General features: G+C 40.7%; 1 protein-coding gene and 1 long non-coding RNA gene across 12 annotated transcripts in view; both read right to left on the bottom strand.

Annotated features, from left to right (window-relative positions):
* Positions 1 to 2,418: 2,418 nt before the first annotated feature.
* Positions 2,419 to 6,351, bottom strand: LOC116278450 (uncharacterized). The gene is made up of 3 exons (XR_004187768.2): positions 6,276 to 6,351; positions 5,888 to 5,981; positions 2,419 to 2,695 (listed from the first exon to the last, which is right to left on the bottom strand). It is a non-coding gene; the product is annotated as an uncharacterized lncRNA (long non-coding RNA).
* Positions 6,352 to 10,718: 4,367 nt separating this feature from the next.
* The window catches only part of ANKRD31 (ankyrin repeat domain 31), a 153,433-nt gene continuing 143,513 nt past the window's right edge, over positions 10,719 to 20,638 (bottom strand). For all 11 annotated transcript variants that reach the window (XM_072958492.1, XM_072958488.1, XM_072958494.1 and 8 more), the window contains one exon: positions 10,719 to 11,076. In XM_072958492.1, coding sequence (XP_072814593.1) covers positions 10,931 to 11,076 — 146 coding nt within the window. In that variant the 3' untranslated portion in view covers positions 10,719 to 10,930. The remainder of the gene's footprint in view (positions 11,077 to 20,638) is intronic.

Raw genomic sequence — 20,638 nt, 5'->3', positions numbered from 1 at the left:
AAGGCGAGGACAGTGTCCCACGCAGCCTAGAGAAATATCATCTAGGAGCAGCGTGGGAAGGTGGAGCTTTAGGCCCAATAAATAGAGAACGAAGCTGTTTTTCAGTCTGTGCCTCCTTGTCAAATAGACACTCCAAAGCTTCCTCTTTACCCTCAAGTGGGGGTGAGGGTGGCGGGCCATGCGGGCGCGGTATCCGGTACCGATTCTGCTCACCCAGTAACTGCAGAAAAGCAAGCACACGCCTACTTCACCAACGGGGGGCACTATCTATGCCTCAGCCCTGGTATTGGGTTCTACGCTAGCTTTGTGAAGTGAAAGCCGTACGCTGTGCTTGTAGTTCTCGCCCTTCCAGACGTTTCCCGTGGCGCTCCGAGTCCTTAGGGGCCAGAGGCTCCCGGGGCCTGCCTTACGGGGAAGGGGGTGCACCAGGGAAGTTAATCCCAGCTGGTTTCTTTCTCCCTTCCTCAGTCAACGTATGTTGACTGAAAACCTTTCGTTTGCCAGGTGGGTTGTGAGGAGCCTCATAGTACCAGGTAAAACCGATTAGGTCTTGAGACCCAGGAAGCCCCAAAGAGGGAGCGCTGCCTAGGACCTCGTATCCTCTACTCCCAGATTCTGGAGTCTGCCCGCAGTAGTAGACACCCTCAGACCACCCTGCCTTTAAAAAAAATGTAAACATTCCCTGTGTCGGGAAAAGCAAGACTTTTCATATGCATTTTGTGGACTTACTTTCAAGCTTTGCACTCACTCATCTCCGTATCTGCCGTGGGACCGCCTCTTTCTGGGAGACTCATTAAAGGTCACATAGTTCACCCTCGGGTCTTCCTCATCTGCACATGGTGATGCAGATAGAAACAACTAAGGCTTCTATTATCCAGGCGGGCACTGTTCTAAGCAATTTCTGCAGGTCTATCTTTCAATCATCACAAGTTTTTGAGGGAGATGCCATTTCTATTCTGATTCTACAGAGGAGGAGAGGGAGGCAAGTGAAGCAAAATAACTTGCCAGTGAGTGATGGAGTCACAACTCAGACCCAAGTGGTCTGTCCCAACGTCCATGCTGTCAGCAACGGAGGAAATTGAGGCCTCCAGGGCTAGAATCCAAACGGTCCACCAGCCGTCATAAGCCAGGCTCATAGCATAGATTTCTGTATCTCAAGCAATGGGTGCTGTGAAGTCCATACACACACAGTTCCTCCCAAATTGGTCATTTAAAAAAATTTTAATACACCATAAAGTGGTTGCCCAGTCACTCACTTGCTCTTTGTTCTCCAAGTCCCAGATCAACCTTTTTGTCATAAAGCAAACTCTTTCTATGAGGACCTTAAAAATATCTTTAACATAAAGTTTGTAAACTTTGTTTTGGGTTTTTTTATACTCATTCCCTGTCCTCTTCGTTACTCTTTTCCTTCTCTGAATACCGTGCTCTGACCAGCATCCCACGTCTTTAGAAAGCAGTTTTAGGTTGCCCTTGACTGCATGGTGGTAGCGACAGGCCTCTGTTACCCTCTGCAGCGTGCTCAGCATTCCCAGGGTGTTAGTTTCCCAGGGCTGCTGTTACAAATTACCACAAGCTGGGTGACTTAAAATAGCAGAAATTTATTCTTTCACGATTCTGGAGGCTAGAAGCTGGAAATCAAGGCACTGGCAGGGCTATGCCTCCTCTTAAGGATCTGGGGACGTATCTTTCTCTGCCTCTTTCTAGCTTCTGGTAGTTGCTGGTAATCCTTGGTATTCCTTGGCTTATAGCTGCATCACTCCAATCTCTGCCTCTGTCATTACATGAGCCTTGTTTCCTGTCTCCCCTGTGTCCAAATTTCTCTCTTTTTTAAGGATACCATACATGAGACTTAGGGCCACTCTAGTCCAGTATGACCTCATCTTAACTTGATTACATATGCAAAGACATGAACCTGAGAGACACTATTGAACCTAGTACAATCCTCAAAAGTCAGTGTTAATGAAAATGTACTGCTTGAGTTAAGGATGCAAAGAGGCATAAGTCACAGACCCTCCCCTCTAAGAAAGACACAGTAGTTACAGAGGTAGTCCTGGCACCCAGAACATAACCAACAAGATAGGAGATGCTAAGAGCCAACTGACTGGGGCCAGGTGGCAGCCACGTTAGAGGAATTCAGCCAAGAGGACGTAACTGAAGGATTTCACTCAGAGCAGAGGGGGATCCAAGCACATCCTTGAAGGAAAAGTAGAAAAAGCAAAGATAAATGAGGGCTTATCAAAAACACAGCTCCAAGGGGGAAGGTGTGCCTGGCAGAAGCTTCTGAATTTTCGCTGCAGAAATAAGAGGCTGAAAGGATGCACATACCTACCATATGGAGTAGAGGAACACAGTGAATTACTGTGGCTATAATAATAGTATGCCGTAATGCTGCAGCAATTAGCAGGCTGTAAAGTAGTCTCTCCTTCATTAATTTTATTTGCTCTTTATGACAGTCTTGAGTGTTATCTGAGAAGCGAATATCATTTCATACAACCAAGGATCCTGGGGCTTAAGGGTCAAGTAACTTGCCCAGGTCAATCAGCAAATCAGTTGTAGAACTGGTAGGAAACACATTGGTCTTAATATTCCTTATTCAGGAATTTCCCCACAAAGTGATGTTGCCTCCTGGGTCAACCTTCCAGTACTGATTGTGTTGTTCTTGGCCCAAGGAAAGCATTTGAAGAGCAGAGTAATCCTGCAAAAAAAAAAAAAAAAAAAAAAAAAGGAAAGTCTCCTAAAAGCTACATGAATCCAAAATTGGAATTGTGATAAATCCTCTCCAGCCTTTTGAATTGGTTTCATGAAAACTTCTGAGGATTTTCTAAGGTATTAAAGAATCTCCTTTGGCCTTCAGAGACATAGTAGGATCGTGTGGCCTTCTGCAGAACTCAGCTGGTTATCTTAAGGAAATAGGGGTTGAATGGAACTTAAAGGCACACAGAGACATTGGTAAGAAGTTGAGTAAAAGAAATTACACCACAAAATGGTAAGCTAGCAGAAACTGATAATCAAAGCTCTGGGTCTGGCCTTACCATGGAATCATGCACAGATGACCAGATCTTGGCATGTTTTGGAGCCGTTCTATTAAGAATCTGTGACTATGGCTAGCAACTGGAAGCAAATAGGAAGTCTAGCCTTGGGCTGAGTGTCTGATGCTTTAATATGTTGTTTCCTTGGATTTTCCTTTACTTAGCAAGCAGGTAACTTGCCAGATTCTCTGCTGGCTGAGTCTTTAAAGGTATATTTAAGGATAAAATGCTTTTGGGTCTAGTGTGATTCACTTGAGTTCTTGCTGTACAAAATGCTGCACTGGTTGCCATGGAAGAATACAAAAATATAAAAGACAGTCCCTGACCTTGAAGAAAATCCCATCTAATTTAGGAGACATGAGACATACAGAGTAAACATGATATGAGTGAGGCTGCAAATGGAATTTGTAAGCAGTTTCTCATCACTCAGTTGTCTGTTCAGATGCAACTTTTCAAAATCAGGCCCTCCCTGGCTCCTTTTTAAAACAATGGCCTGTCCCACCTCCATATCACCTTCTAGCCCTTTATCCTGATCTGTCATCTTCTGACATTTATCACTGTCTGAAATTTAGATTTTCAGAATTTAATTAATTTATTAAATTAAATGTTTGCTTGTTTACTGTAGACATACTCAGGACATACTATCCATGAGGACGTGGAATTGGTCACATCCTATGCTTTATTCCTAGCACCTGAAACAACGTTGAACACCTAACAGTACTCATTAAGTATTTGTTAAATAAATGAATAAAGTACACATTAATCGACTGAAAGTGGGCTAAAATAACTTGGATTAATGTAGTGTTTCCCACATTTGCCTTATAAGAATCGCCTAAGCACCTGTTTAAAAAAAAATTCTCTGGAGATTCTGACTCAGGAAGCCTGGGGTGGGGCCCAGGAATCTGTATTTTAAAGAAGCATCTCAGGTGGCTCTTTTTAATGGGGCAGTATCAGATACACAAGGTCGATGCAGGCATCGATGGTGGTTGGGAGAGAGAAATGAAGTGATAAGAGCAGGTTTCCGAGGTCAGTGGCTGCTCACTGGAATCATCTGGGGGAGATTTTAAAAGTACTGATGCACAGACTTGAGGTCAGTGAAATTAGAATCTCTGAGTGGGGCCCGGATTTGGGCCAGGTTTTAAAGTTCCTCTGGTGATTCTAATGAGCAGCCAAGGCTGAAAATACCCTAAGGTCTGTGGAAATATTTTGTAAGTACTCCAACTACATTGCCAGTTGCGCTCCAGTGGTGTCCAGCTTCTGGGTCCCAAAGCTGCAATCCTCGATCTCCTGGTCTGGAAGGGACATGTGCAGGGACTCATATAGTAACATGATTTATAGAGAACTATATAGTACATTTCTGCTATTGTAAAAAAAAAAAAGTCATTTAAAGCAACAACTGAATGTAATCTCTTACACTTCAGCGCCAGAGCAGAAAACAGCTACAAGAATATTCTGATGGTGAGAAAGCCAAGGCCCCCTAGGCATGGCCTAGATGGGCAGGAGAGAGTCACAGAGAGCCCAAATGCTCTGCTTCTCATACAGTGGGGAAAGCATAGGAGAATGCAGGCCTGGAGAAAGGTGGTAGGTGCCCAGGAAAGAGAGCCAAGGGGAAGATGTGGAAAGAGTCCACAGAAGTAGCCCTCAGCCTGGCTGCGTAGTATAATCACCTGGGGGAGCTGAAGGCATTACTGATGCCTGGACCCATCCTCAGATTCTGCTGTTACGGATGCAGGTGTGTAGAGTGGGTGTGTCTGTGTGTGTGTGAGATGCACCAAGGTTATTAACCAGAGGTTTACAGAGGAAAAAGGGAGCCTGGTGACTGACTCCTCATGATAACAACAGCTATCATTTATTGAGCAGTCACTACGTGCCAGCCGCTGGGATGCCCGCTGTACCCAGACCATCTCATTTAATCCTCACAGACGTCTTTTTTAGGAGGGAAGCACCTTGGTAGCTCCATTTACTGACACCGAATAAGACCTCAGGAGGGTCACAAGGTTCCAAAATGAGTGAGTTGGTGGAGCCAGGTTGTCAATCCAGAGCCTGCACTCGGATCCACTGCCCTATACTGCTTCAACCCGGGGCAGGGTCTAAAGAATGACCTCGGGGAGAAATGCCCTGTGGTAGGGGTCATGTCCGGTCAGTTTTAACTTGCTAACTGCACTGCGCTATCACTCCTTCCCCTTTACCACCAAGCCTTCAGGGAAGCCTGCTCTGCAACAGCTGGGGTGGGTGGTGCCTTGGGGAAATGACCACAAGGTGAGATTAGCATGAGGCAGAGGGATGTGGGGGCGGTGACAGCACTAGTGGCTGAGAGCAATGCCCAGAAACCAAGCCGACCAGCTAGCTGATGGAGTTTCCTAGAAAAGCAGCTACAGTGGAAGCACGTAAGTCTGTTCTTAGGGCAACGTAGAGAAACAGGGGTTCCTAAAGCGGGGAAGGTAGTGGACTTTGTCCTGTATATTGACGGAGTGACTCAAGTCATTCTACTTGACTTCTACAGGAAAAAGGGGACAACCATTATAGAGACTAGGACTCTCTAAGTTTGCATTACTACATACAAAACCATTTGTGGCACAGAGCTGAGCTCTTCCAAATCTGTCTACTCTCATTTATCCTGTTTTTTTTTTTATTTGGCTAAGAACCAGCATTTTCTTAAACCTCTTCGTTTCCATCACCAGCATTTCTTTGGGGGGCCATTTTTACCCACAGCAACATGGTTTTTGCTTTGTTCTGTTTAATCATTTCACAACAGTTAATGTGTAGGCAATAATGCACTGAGAACAAAACATTTGTACTGAGATGAAGCTGTCGGGTGACTGTTGAGGCTCACCTACCAGCTGGGTACCCTGACTTACCACTTCCTTGCCTCCAGCTTTGAGGGATGTGACCCAGCTTCATATCTCAGCCACACTGCCATCGTCATTGAACTTCAAGGTGTCATGTGAATAGCTAAAAACAGAAATGTTAACTGCTTTTATCTTTAGAAGTACCACTATCTACATTACAGCTTCAAATGTTTGCATCTACTCTTCCTACTTTAAAGTCCTTGGCAAAGTAGCCTAAATGAACGAGTATGAGCTCACAAATATGCCCAAGGAATTCAGCAGTTAACTGTGTAGTCAGGGCTTATCTAAGATAGAGGCAACTTGATTCGACGTGGCCTCAAATTCTGTTCCTCTTATTTAGGTGATAAAAGAATTAGCGACATGAGAATATTATGATTGAGTGTAAGCAGAAACTTACCACATTTCTTGGCTATTATGTGTTTAAGAAAGGTATGTCCCTGGTTTCCTCCTGCAGAGTAGGCTTCCACAAAGTGATATAAGAAGAAACAAGATGAAGGAGTCCAAGAAACAAAGGTGGAGGTTATGTGCTATTAGTCCTCATAGTCTTGAGAATCCAAAGGGACTTAAAACCCAAGTCCTATGGGCACATGCATTCCTTTAACAGGGTAGTTTTCCGTGAACAGAGTTTGAGCAATATCTCAGATGAACAAGCTTTACCCATTCTTTATGCCTGGAACTCCCCAAGTTGAAAAAGAGGGAGCCTAAGAGTAGGTACCAATGTGTTCCTACTGAAACTCGCCCAATAAGACTTCCACATTCCATTTCCTACCAATGAGTATCTCCGTCTGTCCTTGTCCTTCCAGGCAAATACTTCTGGTTGACAGAGAGGAAATACATGGCACTTAATAGGATCAGTTCTGAAGCCAGAGTCCCAGGTTTGAATTCCAGATTTACCACTTGGTAGCTGTGTGACACTGGGCCAAGTTACTTCATCCTTTATCTGTTTCCTCATCTGTAAAATGGGGGTAATAATTTTCTTACCTCATAGGGTGTGGTGAAGATTAATTGAGGTAATACATTGCACGTGCTTATAACAATGACTGGCGTATGTTAAATGCTCAATAAATATTAACTCTTACCCCAACCACCCCTGCCCCACCCTGTCTTACACGTGTGGATTTTTTTTACTGGCAGAGTCTGGAGTCCGTACAGCTGACTACTTTTCTGCACGAGAGCATGTACTTACTTTTCTCAGCCAATCAAGGTAACCCCACTTCCCTGGCTAGTGACTGATTTAGGAACAAGAAGATGGTACGATTTTGGCTAACGAGATACAATTTCCTGGGTGGTGGTGAGGTTCAGGGAAAATTTCTTCCCAAAAGATGTGCACTGGAAGAAATGTTTCTTTCTTCTTCTAATGTTGCTGTTTCTGCACGTACACTATCTTGGCACTGTGAAGGGAGCTAGAAGAAAGATGGAAACAATAATGACACAGTTGAGTTGAAGAATTAACTAACCCCAAGGTTCCTACCTCTGGACTTATTATATGAAATAATAAAGTTTCCATTTGAATAAAGTTTCATGTTATTGTACTTGAAAACGCTCTAACCAATTAATAGTTCTTAAGTATCTGGTATGTTCGAGATATTTTACTGGAAACACAAAGTGTAAAACCCTAAACCTGACCTAAACAAGTTTTCCAGCTACTTGAGGGAGATAAGCCATGAAAAGAAAACTAATAATATCAAGCAGTAAATACTAAGTGTTTGGCCTGAGAAAGCACACAGGAGGTCGTATACGAGGAGAGGACTCAGAGATGGACCGCGGGGAGAGGGAACGTTCCCTGTAGTGTAGACAAGCGTCGGGTACAGCAGGGACTGCGTCACTGCGCTAGGGCTGCCATAACAAAATTCTACAGAGTGGCTTAAACAACAGAAAGTTATTTCTCACACTTCTGGAGGGTAGAAGTTCAAGATCAAAGAGTCAGCAGAGTTGATTTCGTTCTGAGGTCTCTCTCCTTTGTTTGCAGATGGCTGCCTTTTTGCTGTGTCCTTACATGGTCTTTTACCTGCAAACATGCATCCCTGGTGTCCCTTTTTTATGTCCAAAGTTTTTCATATGAGGGCACCAGTCTGATTGCATCAGGACCCACCATAACTGGCTTGATTTAATTGAATCATCTCTTTAAAGGTCCTATCTCCCAATACAGTCACATTTGGAGATACTGGGGGGTTAGGACTTCAACATACGCGTTTTGAAAGGACACAACTCAACTTGTAAGAAGGATTTAAAAAGGAGTTTAAGAATGAGTCAAAGGTTAGAGATGACTGGGAGTTGAAGCTGGAGTTATGTCAGGACCAGAGAGGAGGGGCCTCAAATATTGGGCCTATATTTCACTCTTACAGCCACAGCATGGAAGTGAAATAGACTTTTAGGAAGAACAATTTGGCATGATGTGCTGCAAGTTTTTACACGGGAAAGAACTGGGGTGAGAGACATGGGATACGATTACTGTTTCACATAGTCTAGATTGAAGATGAAGTCAGGAGGGAAAGTAGAAGGCACTGAATAACAGAGAAATGGAGGAGAGGAGGACAAGATGCTTATCAGCAGTCAGACCAGGGGAGGCTTGTGCCGTAATGTAAGTCTTAAAGTATTATTTTGTCATAATGGATTATGAGTCCTGGGACACTGGGGTTCCAGCTTTCTAATACTTAGGTGTACTTGCCTGGAAGGGAGAAGGCTTCTGTGCTGGGTATGGAGTATCCTGGAGATGCTCAAGGAGTTAGTTTCATAGAAATGATACAAGCATCAGAGAAAGTTGGATTATTAGATATTTTTGGAAGTCTCTTTTATGGCTTAGGGTCTGAAAGCTTCAGCATTTCATTTAGAACCCAGAAGAGGCAAAACATCTATCCAACACCCTAACCTGTCCAGTCTTCTCACAGGGATGATCTGGGGTAAGGCAGATGTCTAGACCCCCAACCCTGATGCGAGGTTTAGTTCTTTGATTTGGTTCTGTTTTTGTTGTTTAGTTTGGCAGTACTCAACATGCTTCTAGCAGGTGTTATGTCAGCTACCAGCTGGTATATTTAATGTCAAGTAGGCTTGGATAATTAAGTCTAAGAACTTGATCATTAAAACGAGAACTCAGAATTGCAAGATTTCTTGTACTATAAACTTAGAATGCAAGGCTTTTGTAAGTTGTAATCACTAAACAAAATACCTGCTCTTAAATTATTCTTTTAAAAAAAATTTTTAAATTACAAAAGAAATGTGTGTGTAGCTTTAAGTTGACAGTAAACTGTAAAAGTACCCTTCTGCCTTCCCCAGTCCAACTCCCTTAGGGACAGGCACTGCAAACAGATTTATTTGTAGCATTCCAGTCCTTTTACTTGACATCCTCTACCGCACACACATACTTATCCATACAAATACACATTTCACAGCTTAGAGTGGATATGCCATACATAATATAAAATATGTATATTTATATGGCTATATATATTATACATGCACCCACAGACATATAATTTTTATTTAACACAACCAGGTCTGTATTAACCATTGTTTAACAATTTGCATTTTTTTTCACTTACTTATATATACAGTTTCCCCCATTAGTACATGCATTCCCAAATGGCCCATGTTTGAAACACCTCCTTAAGTAATAAAAGTCATATAGACCACCTCAGGTAGATTATTCAAAAATTTGGAAAACTGGATAGTTCAAGAAAATGATAATGGAATAATAAAATTCTCATCAGTTCTCAAATATTATAACACGTAGGGTCGTTCTATCCTGAACATTTTCAATGGACTCTCAAAGGAAGAAAAATAAAACGATCTGTCTTTGCACTCTTTTTAATAGGCAAACCTTTCCAAGTGCTTTCTTTACAGAAATTTAAAATTTTTATCTGAATAGAAAGAACACACATGCAGCACCAATTTCAAAAGCTGCCAAAAAGTAACATGTACTTAGTCTTCTTTTGCCTTCAGTTCTCCAGACCCATAATTTTTATCTTCACAGGCATCTGTTGACAAGTTTCTTATGTATCCTAAAGATATTTAAGATTCTGTACATTTAAAATAAGAAAATATCAAAAAGCAACACCAGGGGGGAGGATACAGCTCAGTGGTAGAGCGCGTGCTTAGCATGCATGAGATCCTGGGTTCAACCCCCAGTACCTCCATTAAAGTAAATAAGTAAATAAATAAACCTAATTACCTCCCCCACAAACAAAAATAAATAAAAAAATTTAGAAAGCAACACCATATCACTTCCTCTTTCCCCTCTCCAAATTTGAGCATTGGCTAGAGTGATTTTTATTGCAATTTTGACTTCTCTACCCAAATGAGAGAGAAGGGATAGAATTAGACCACAAAGTTTAAAAGTGTATTGGGAGCCTGGGGTGAAGAAGGATAAGAATAAGATGGCTATTAAAGGATTAAGACAGACCCTTATAAACAAAGCTCATAGTAACTTATAAAGCTCTTGAATATAACCCTTTAAAAAAAAACATCATGATAATGTAGCAAAAATCAAAGGTGAAATACATCCTATCTAAAATAATCAGTCCCCATATCAACGTTTGATTCATTTTTTGTTCTAAGATTTAGCATAGATACAATTCTACCCACAATAAATTTTATGAAACTTAAAAAAAAACCTCTTTCATAACTCTACATTTTGATTTCAAGATAAATTTCAAAGTAAATAGGGGAAGGTACTGGGACTCTAAAATTCTTTTTAAAGTAGGTTCACTTTACCAGGGACTTTTCAGGACCAATTATCACTCTTATTTGGAACTAGCATAATTTATGCAAAGGTAGAGGTGTTGATTTAAAGATGAGCTTTTATTTTACGTTAGTAAAAAGAAAACCAGAGCATCAATACAGCTTATGTCAAAAATGCCTTTATTTCAATGACAAAAAGTATTAATCTTACTACAATAGTTGGAGAGTTATATTTTTTCTTACAACAGTAAACACACATCTTAAGTAGCAACTCTTAAAGTGTGTGTTAGGCCCACCAGCCCACACAAGACAAAATACGAACGTTGGTTAGTAATATGAAAAAATACCTAATAACACTATTAAGAAAACAAGGCTTCAGAATGTTAACTCCTCACATTCCACATAAAACTTCCAGTGCTCATCCATTATATGACATGGGAGAAATTCTTGTTCGCTGACTAACAGTATTTCATTTATTTGAAGGTAATGTGGGATACTCTGCATTGACTCTCCGGACATTCCTGTTTAAAGAAGTATCGACAAATTAAAAACTGCCTTTGAAAAAATACGATTTAAATTTACTTATTGCAAACCTGTGAACGAAAAACACTGCAAACCATATCGGTAAACAAAGAATGCTGAAACCATCAAGTCATCAGTGGCTGCTGCCACCCCCCAGTGAAGACAAGCCGGCAGCCCAGCCTCTGCAGCCACTCACGATGGTGCACACTGAGCAGACTCAGAATAAGAAAGGACAGGCTACTGGCCCTTGATAGCTAGATGCTTGTCAAAGGGATGAATTCAATGAGCCCAAATGTTTGCCTCCTCCCATAACAGACTTCCAACCAGCTCATTCTTCACTCACACCATTTTCTATACCCATGAAAAGGCTATAAACCAGCACTGACCAATCTTGGGAGAAAAAAGCGTTTGCAGTCTAAAACACTAAGGCAAGAAAAGGATAACTGATGCTTCTGAAGGTAGTTATGAAAGGGAGCAGGACCCTGTCAGCCCCCCACCCCACCCCCACCCCCACCCCTTATTTATAGAAAAGCTGAAGCCTCCCAGGCCTCCATAAGTTTTACAAGAGCAGGCTCAAGCAGTTGATTAGGACAAGCCCGCAGGCACTGGGGAATGGCGACAACTCTCACCACCTATCTCAACGATTAACTGAGATTACTCCCCCATTCCCTTGAGAACTTCCAGGGCTGAACAGAATCTTTGGAGATCTGGGGGGGGGAGGGGGTATGCTGGATCCACCAGATTGCAGCCATTCTGGTTAAAAGCAACTTTCCTTCTTGTTGCCAAGGTTGTTGCCCCCAGGATCTCGCCTCTCCCTTGACTAGAAACCAATTACTCTTAATCTAAGTCTCAGGAGGCAGCTGCAGAGAAGGGACAAGAACAGGTTAGAACCCATGGAGCCAAAGATGGTCGAGGATTTGACTTCCAGTGGACCTTGAGCCTCATTATATGCTTACTGTAATGTATTAATTAGCATGCTAAATGATACACCCACCAGCGCCACGACAGTTGACGACTACTGCGACAACTACTGGAAGAGTCCATACAAGGACTGAAAAGCCCGTACAAGGACTGACTGGCTCCATCACACCTGGAAGGAGGAATGATGGCAGAAGCCTCCCCATACAAGTCCACATGGCTGGACCCAGGCCAGAGCCATCCTACTGGCCGTCTTGGCTGATGGCTCCCTGCTTGAGCGCCTTTTCTTCCATTTCCCCTTCCGAGCAATAAAGTGGCTGTTCACTGCGTCCCTCTGCCTCTGCTGTGCAAATTCTTTCACAGCCGGTGACAAGGACCCGCACTTCGGTGGGCTCCTTAATTTTGGGGTCCCTCCATCTGCTGACAGTTACACAAAGCCTCCCTGGGTCTCAATTTCCAGCAAGTTGAGAATAAAACAGTTGTGAAGATTAAATGAGATACTTCATGTGAAATGCTTGGTTACTGCCTAATACAGAGCAAACAATAAATATCAGCTGCTATTATCATCATTATTCAGTACTGAAAAGAGTGTTAGGCTGGAAGACAATCAATTTTCTAGGACATACAAACTTGGTTGCAATCTCAAGCAAGTTTAATGGCTTCTCTAGACTTCTATCTGCACTGAGAGGTAAGAAAGCTGATGATCAACAGGGTCCCTTTTAGCTCTGCCAGTCTAAGAACTGATGATTCTAAGAACTGATGATTCTAAAACTGGCTTCTTTAAGCTCCCTGACAGTCTTAGAGACTTCTTTTTTGGAGAATGTCTATATAAGCTATACATCATTCAGCTAACTGAATCTTATTCCACGGATAGCACCAATATACTGTATGTGTGACCTCGGCCAGGCAGTTTCAGTTATACTATATAGCCCAAGACCTTTCTTTGTTCATAACTCTAAGCAGTGCAAATATGTTTACATAATTCTGTATCTGCATGGATATCTTTTGTTTCTGATGCCCAGTATCCACTTATTCTTTTAATGGTGATTCCACCCTAATGTGCCTCTGGAGGACCATCCCTCTCCCCAACACCTGGCCCATATACTTCTGGTGTTATTGTTCTCAGCTGTGTGGCTGAACCACTCTGATTCCATTTTGTCAGCTCCATCTTAGGCCTGCAGTCCTACCTTCTCCCCTTTATGCATGAGTGAACTTCAGCCTACTCACAAGGAATGCGCCCTAGCCAGATCAGTTCCCTAACAACTTTTACCCTTGCCTTCATCTGATATGACAACTGGAAGAATGCCTTTTGCTGATGCAGATTATTTAATGGTCTTGAGACCCCTGGGGAAGGGCAGAGAGGAAAACAATGCAGACCAACCGTGCTCCTCCCTCATGGTCAGATTCTATTTTTAGCTTTGATCACTTTAAGTCCCCTTGTACCCCTCTAGAAGGCACAGTGCAGCTGTGAATGTCTCTGCCTCATCCTTCCTGCCTGTATGTAAGTTACCCACAGTAAACTTCATAACTGCACTTTAGGAGTTGCCTGCTTTGTTTTTTGGTCTTAAAGTTCCTTCTCAGTTTGGGGGATATTATTTAGTATCTCTGCCTTTCAATATCAAACTCCTTATTTGTTTAGATATAAGCCCATCAGTAAACAGGCATTGATTCAGGGTAAGAACATGACCCATTCAGAGTGAAGTGAGATACAATGAGATCTTTGTTGCACGTTCTAGGAGAGTCACATCCAAATTCTCCCCCACCTCTGGACTTGGATCTGGAAGCATGTAGCACTGGGGTGATGAGAGCAGAGGCTGCTAGGATGTAGCTGGGAAACTGAAAGCAAGAGAAACTGTGTGCTCAGTCATGCTGTTTGAACCCTGGCTTAAGCCTGAAGACCTACTCCTTGTCTTTCATGTACGTGAGTCAACAATGCATGTGACTTCTGGGGTGGGGTTGGGGGGATGCGGTTTAAACCAGTCCAATTTGAGTTTTAAACTGTTATCTACAACCCAAAGAATTTTACCCTTCTTACATATGGTCCATATGTAAACACAAACATTCCCTAATTAGTAGCTTTGTTTTGTAGACTATCAGAAACAAGGTATGCCACAAAAGTTGGAAGCGGAAAGCATTCTCTCAGGAAAAACCCACGGAAATAAGGTTTTAAATATTAATTTAAATTCATTTTGCTAATTTTGGCTTAGTTTCATCAGAGCAAGGATGGATCTGTATGCACACGCATGCGCGCGTGCACACACACATACACACACACACAAACCTACTGTCTCCTTCAATGAGTGGGTCCTGCCTCAAAAGTCACAGACCTAAATATTCCTCAAAAGTTGTATGCCTCAAAAGTCACAGACCTGTAAGAGATGGCCTGTAAGAGATGGCCAGGGACACCTGATGAGCTTCATCTTATTTGTAACCAGAAATTATTACCATAGTGCTCACATAGAGAAGGTCACCAAGAAACTGCAGATGGTAAGCAGAAGCTCCAGAGGAAGCAAATTGCCCATCTTCCCAACTGACACAGTGGAAACAGTGGCCCAAACTTGGGATGCTTAAGATGATATAACAAAATTGTCTGAAAACAACATTTTCAGATGGACATTTGTTAATCGAGTAACTCCTAGAAGTGGAGTTTTTAATAAAGCAATGCTAATGCTAAACCTTTCTTTCCTGTTGCCTTACCATTCCCGTCACTGACCTTTGTCAAATGAGAAAATACCACAAATGTGAAAGCTTTCTGTAAAACTGTAAAGTGTTACTCAGTATTGCTTTGTACTCCAACTAGTTTTGCTTGTAGATGAATCTGGGCTTTCTCCCTTAAGGGCTATAAAAAACTAAGAAAAAGGGACCATTTTAGGCTCACCTCCTTTTTTTTTTCTCCTTCTTCTTTTAACAGGGCTGACTTCATCATTAAAGCCAGAAGGGTGTGATGGTTTTGATTTATAACTTTCTCAACATGTTACTCATGATATATCCACATGATATATATTGACTGATATTCTACCTAGTGGCCATTGACATGGCTTCTCTTTCAAAGGGACAGAGGTCATGACAGCCAATATCCCATCCCCATACGCACTCAGGTTCACTGTCAGCATAATACACTTCCAAATTCCCTACAATTACAGGACTTTAGGAAAACTGCAAGTGGCTCCTCAGTAAGAGAAAAAGTGCCACTTCCTGGGTAAACCCATGGACGTGAAGTCTGGGAACATAAATATCATACTACAAAACATAGTATTATGACTATCTCCTAGTTTCTCACAGAATAGCTTCTTTTCCATAATGATCAGACTGGAAGAAAAAAAAGAGGGTTTTTACAAAACACCTGTTTTCATCTCCTTTATCTCTCATCTTCTGCTGCCTTTTCCTTCTCTGCCACCTCTTCCGTACTAGGTATCTCTCAACTCCATCCTGCACTGCATTCCCACCCATTTCATTCCAGTCAGTGCTGCCAGGACCTGGCACCTCTGGCTGACCACTACTTCTAGCTTCCAAATTTCTTTGTTGTTATCCACAATTCCCAATATATCGGGATGAGGTGGGCAACAAATCAAAAAGCACATACATACAGAAAACTGTGCTAAACAGGATAATCCCCATAAAAGGAAATCTAATACAGCAAACTGATTACAAATTTATGATCCCAGTTTGAATTGTGTAAATTAACTATACAATTGTTAGGTTATCTTATTACATAATAGTACGAGCTTCAAAATTATTTGGATCATTCCAGGCAAGTAACATCCAGCAAAGTTAAAGCCAAAGAACTTCACTAACTTTCCTTCCTTTTTCGAAGTTGAGCAGACCTTTTCTCCATATCTACACATATCTCTACCTGAAAGCATGAGTGCCAGTATGTAATATTTTTAAAACTCTTTACTTTTTCTTTTCTTAAAAAATGAAACATACATGCAGTGTATTACATCTACTTTAAATAAGTGAAAATATATTGTGGGTTCTATCATGAGTCTTTTGAGAAATAAAGAATAATCTTACTACTGTAGCTAAGGACATAGTTCTAGAACTGAGATTCTCTTCTGTGGGCCCTCGTCTGGGCTCACTCTGCATGTCTCCTGGCGTTAGGGCTTTTTGAGGTTTTAGTCTTTTAGTCTCTTACCTTTGTATGTACTCTGAATGTGGCCTGCAGGTGTGGTCTTCCTGTAACCCTCTCCCTGCCCTATCTCCCCTCCTGCCCAGGTAACCAGTGCTAACAACCCAGGATATAGTATATCCTTCTATAATTTCTTTCTGTGTTTTAATAACAATATCCTACATCTGCCCATCAGTTTTCTATACTTGAATCCTTGTACAACCATGTCAGAAAAGAAAGGGAAAGAGTTCAAGTAGTTAGGAAACTGAGACTTAGATTTTATTTTTTTGATTTAATAATTCATTTATGGGACTCAATATACTTACTTAATATTAACTTAACAGGCTGTACAAAATAAGGCACTTAAATATAAAAGAGGAGTGAACAAAAGTTTCCCCCACCAATCCAGTCTATACTCTCACTGCATACCTTACTACTCCCACCAAGCCCTGGGCCAGTGAGGAGAGATGGGCACAGATAAAGGGACTGTGGGAAGGACACAATTAAAAGATCTGCTCCCAGACTGGAAGCTCCCGAACATTGGAGCCTTGCTTCTACCCCAGCCTTGACTGTCATGGAGGTCGGGAGCTGAGAGGGAATGAGGCAGCAAGATTCAAACATTGCATGTACAACGTTTAAACTGACTTTATAGGAAATGATTTTACTTTGGGTCCAGTAGTAATTGTTACTGTTCCATGGAAAGATCTTAGAAAAACTAAGCGGCTGTGATCTGTAGCAATATGAACTGACAGGTACATCACTGTAGCACAGCAGGAGCAAATACACACATACGGTCTTCAGCAGTCTGAGAATATCTACTGTTCATTCTTCCCAGTCCTCACTGTGGGGAGCATTAAGTGGAATAGTGCTCAGAAGTCTAGCTTTGCTTAAGGTGCCAGACACCTCCTGGCTCTGGAGTCTCAAGGAAACAAGGACAAAGAGGAGGATTTAAAAAGAAGTTCTATCACTGAAAAGATTTTTGTGAATGAGGAAAGGAGAAATTAGAACCCTGAGAGATAGTAAATCTGTTATTTGGTCAAAGAGTTATCATCTTTGTGAGGGTAACGAAGGACACCTACTCGTAGCTTTGTGATAAAGAATTTTTCCATCAGGACCATGAAAACCACCAACTCATCCCACTGCTGGGTAGGAGCCCTTCTCCCTTTAATTTCCGCTTTTACTTGAGGTAGATTCCCCACGCAAAGTCAGTGGCCTTTGAGATCTGTAAATAGAACTTCTAAAAAGCAGCACATTTAGAAGCCCAGTACAACTAGGAAGATAGCTATTTAACCAGATGTTAGTCTCTTCTTGTCATCCCTAATCCCCAACAGGAAATATACAGCTTAGGAACCACTCTGCTCGTAGACAAGGTAGGGAGAAATAAATCTCCCTCAAGTAATATCATCAAATATTAGATATCCTGCGCAAGTCTGCTGAAACTGAATTGTTAGATTCACTACTAGACAAAATGATGGGCTCAGGAAACTATTCACATCATCTGGCTGCCCAAATGGGCACTTCAAAATGACAAACTAATTGGTTAGGTTAAAAATAATTTTAACTTTTACTGTTCTTTTTCCTGTTTTTTTAAATTATCTTAATATATCAAAAGCAAAAACAATCAGATTCATTATTTTAACTGATGGTTCACTTCTGACACATCCCTTACCCATTTTACTTCTCTGGTTCTCAGTTTCATCAACTGTAAAACAGGCCCAAAGCAAGCTGATATATTAGGTTTACTTCTAACTTTAAATGACTGAACTCAGACGTCAAGAACTTATGCTTGCAAACTAAGCATTCTACACTTCATTAAGATAATGGAATGAAATGTTACTCTAGTTTTAAATGAAAATGAACATACATATACATTCTCATTCTCAATTAGAAATACAATTCCAATCAAAGGCAAAATGACTAAGAATTATTTTAATAGATTGTAAAAATATATCTGCTCTAGTTATGCTGGGGAAAACATTCTGTTATGGCCATTTAAATACAAAGTTCAATGCCTTTTGATAAATGAAGGATCCTAAAGTATATATATGGTGACAACAGTATTACATGATTTGATATTTAAAACTAAATTAATAATTGGCAAATATTTACACTCATAAAATCAAAAGCCATCTGTGAAAACTGTACTGGAATTAAGAAATAGACTTGACCATTATATTAGGAAATTTAAAACTATTTAGGCCCTCATTGTTCAAAGGAAAACTGAAATTAACAGGTAGTTCCTTAAGCTGAACTGGGTTTGAGGCACTTGATTTTATATGTAAAGTCTTCAGGTTTTCTACATCTCTGCTGTATAGACATGAACCCTGGACTGAACTAAAAAGAAGCTTCTAATTTGTCTTAATATATGTAAAATAATCTGGCAGGGGGCTTGGCACATGGCAAGTGCTCAAGAGATAATTTGTTTTTTTTCTCTTTCCTCCCTTATCAGTAGATGCAAGATATCAAGATTGAAAAAAAATGATTAGAATAATGAAAAAGAATCAAGAGTTGTACACAGGAGCTGAGATAAACACCCTCTGCTCTGTTATCAGGCACCCATCTTCCTTGGGTGTTCAAGAAGTTCTTAACCACATAAAACAGAAGCACCTGAGAACGTCTGTGTTCTATCACATATACTTTTGCAGAGAAAAGCAGCACAATAACAGCACTGAAATGAAGAAAACTCTTTCATTAGAGTCATTTATTTACAATAGACTATCAGCAGGTCAAAGGATCATTTTTATTATAAACAAGAGTCTTTTTCCTGAAAAAGCGTGTTCTATTTTCAAATGAACAAGTGACGTTAGGTTCCCATGAAAGAAAATTACAGATTATATAATTGGTGTGCATTAAATGATAGCTTGAGAAAAGAAAGTCCTCAGGCAATACTTTTTTTTTTTTTTTTTTTTTTTTTGCTTAGATGATTTGGCTTCATGTGCTTTGAGTGTCTTGGTACTATGGTGACAGGGGACAAAAACACACAAAATTGGCTTTCCATGTAAATAGTGATGTAATCTGTGTAAACAGCTTGTTTTTTTAAAAAACTTTGTGAAAAATATGTCACTGTCCATACAAATTATCCAGAAGTTTGGGGAATGTTCATTTCCCCCTTCCTAAATATACTGAAATATCAACAAACATTCCCTCAATAACACAAAGGAGGAGCTACAGCCAAGCAGGCAAAGAGAAGAGAGGCCTGGGAGGAAGTTGTGAAATTTCAAGGGAAAATGCATCATAGACTCCCTCTATTTTAAAGTTTAAAAGGACTTGAGAGAGAGATACTTCAGGGATTTCATCAACATTTCATCAACAGAACTTCATTTTTAAAGGCTGGTGTTGGTATGTTTAAAATCTTTCATTAGAAACAATATATGTTCTCAAATGTGTTAATATAACTCATTTTAACACCGTGGAGTCCATCAATACATTAACTCGAGTTGCCAATTTAACTCATTTTTGTGTACAACTCAGAATAAGACTCATCCATCATCTTTGATTTACTGAAGAAAATCATTTTATCCCTTATCTTCATGACTCAGTGTTTTCTTGATACCATGAATCCAAAATGATATGTAGAAATAAACTGGAGGATAGGGGAGGAGAGACAGTTCTCTTTTAAATTTCTGGTTGACAAAATGTGAAGGGCCATCACTTATACTTCACAGTTAGAAACAAAAAATTCAGATAAAGGAGATAAAATTCAGATAAAGAAGATGGCATTAACTAACCAAAAGCCCATTTACCATTTGTTGAATTCTTCATCACAAATTCTGTTATAACATGTGGGATCTAGGTATGTCTCCCTATTAGAACAATCATAAGTAAGTCCAGTTTTAAAATAAGCAGTCCTTTGGATCATATTCATGCTTCCACGCAATCATTCATTTATTCAATGAACATTTACTGGGAAGTGACTGTATGCCAGGCACTGGGGATATAACAGGAAGCAAGAGCCCACAAAAACCTCTCTGAACTCAGAGATCTCAGTCTACCAGGGGGTTAAGATTAGATAACTAGAAATTGTTTATAATATAGAGTGATATGCATAAGACTTAACAATATATTTGCACAATAGTATGTTACAAATTATACACTTAAAAATGTAGATAAAATTGAAAGTTTTTTTTTTTCACCTTGTCCAAATTTCGTTTTTTTCAACAGCTATTTATTTGGTTCTTGTACTGAGTCATCTAAACAAAGCAGGTCTTAAAGTGAAAGGGAGTGCTACTAATAATTTTGCTGGATTAGGGACTGCCCTGGTCAAATGAGGATACATGGTTATCCCAGTTATGAAAAATGTAAATAGCTCCTCCTAGTTCCCCTTATTCCCCCAAAATACTATTCTGAAAAGCGTGATCATCAAAAAGCATAAGAGAACAGATATGTTCATGATCTTGAGTAGGGTAATGAAATCCACATGGACATGTTTTTCCTTTAGACTTTACGGTCTGTACAGTGTCAGAGCCACGACTTCCATGACCACGTTTTGATATGCAGAAGAGTTTGGAAAAATATTCTCTCCAGAATGCTTTGCT

This window comes from Vicugna pacos, chromosome 3, assembly GCF_048564905.1.
Source record: "Vicugna pacos chromosome 3, VicPac4, whole genome shotgun sequence".
Classification (NCBI taxonomy): domain Eukaryota; kingdom Metazoa; phylum Chordata; class Mammalia; order Artiodactyla; family Camelidae; genus Vicugna; species Vicugna pacos.
This window is presented reverse-complemented; position numbering and strand designations above follow the sequence as displayed.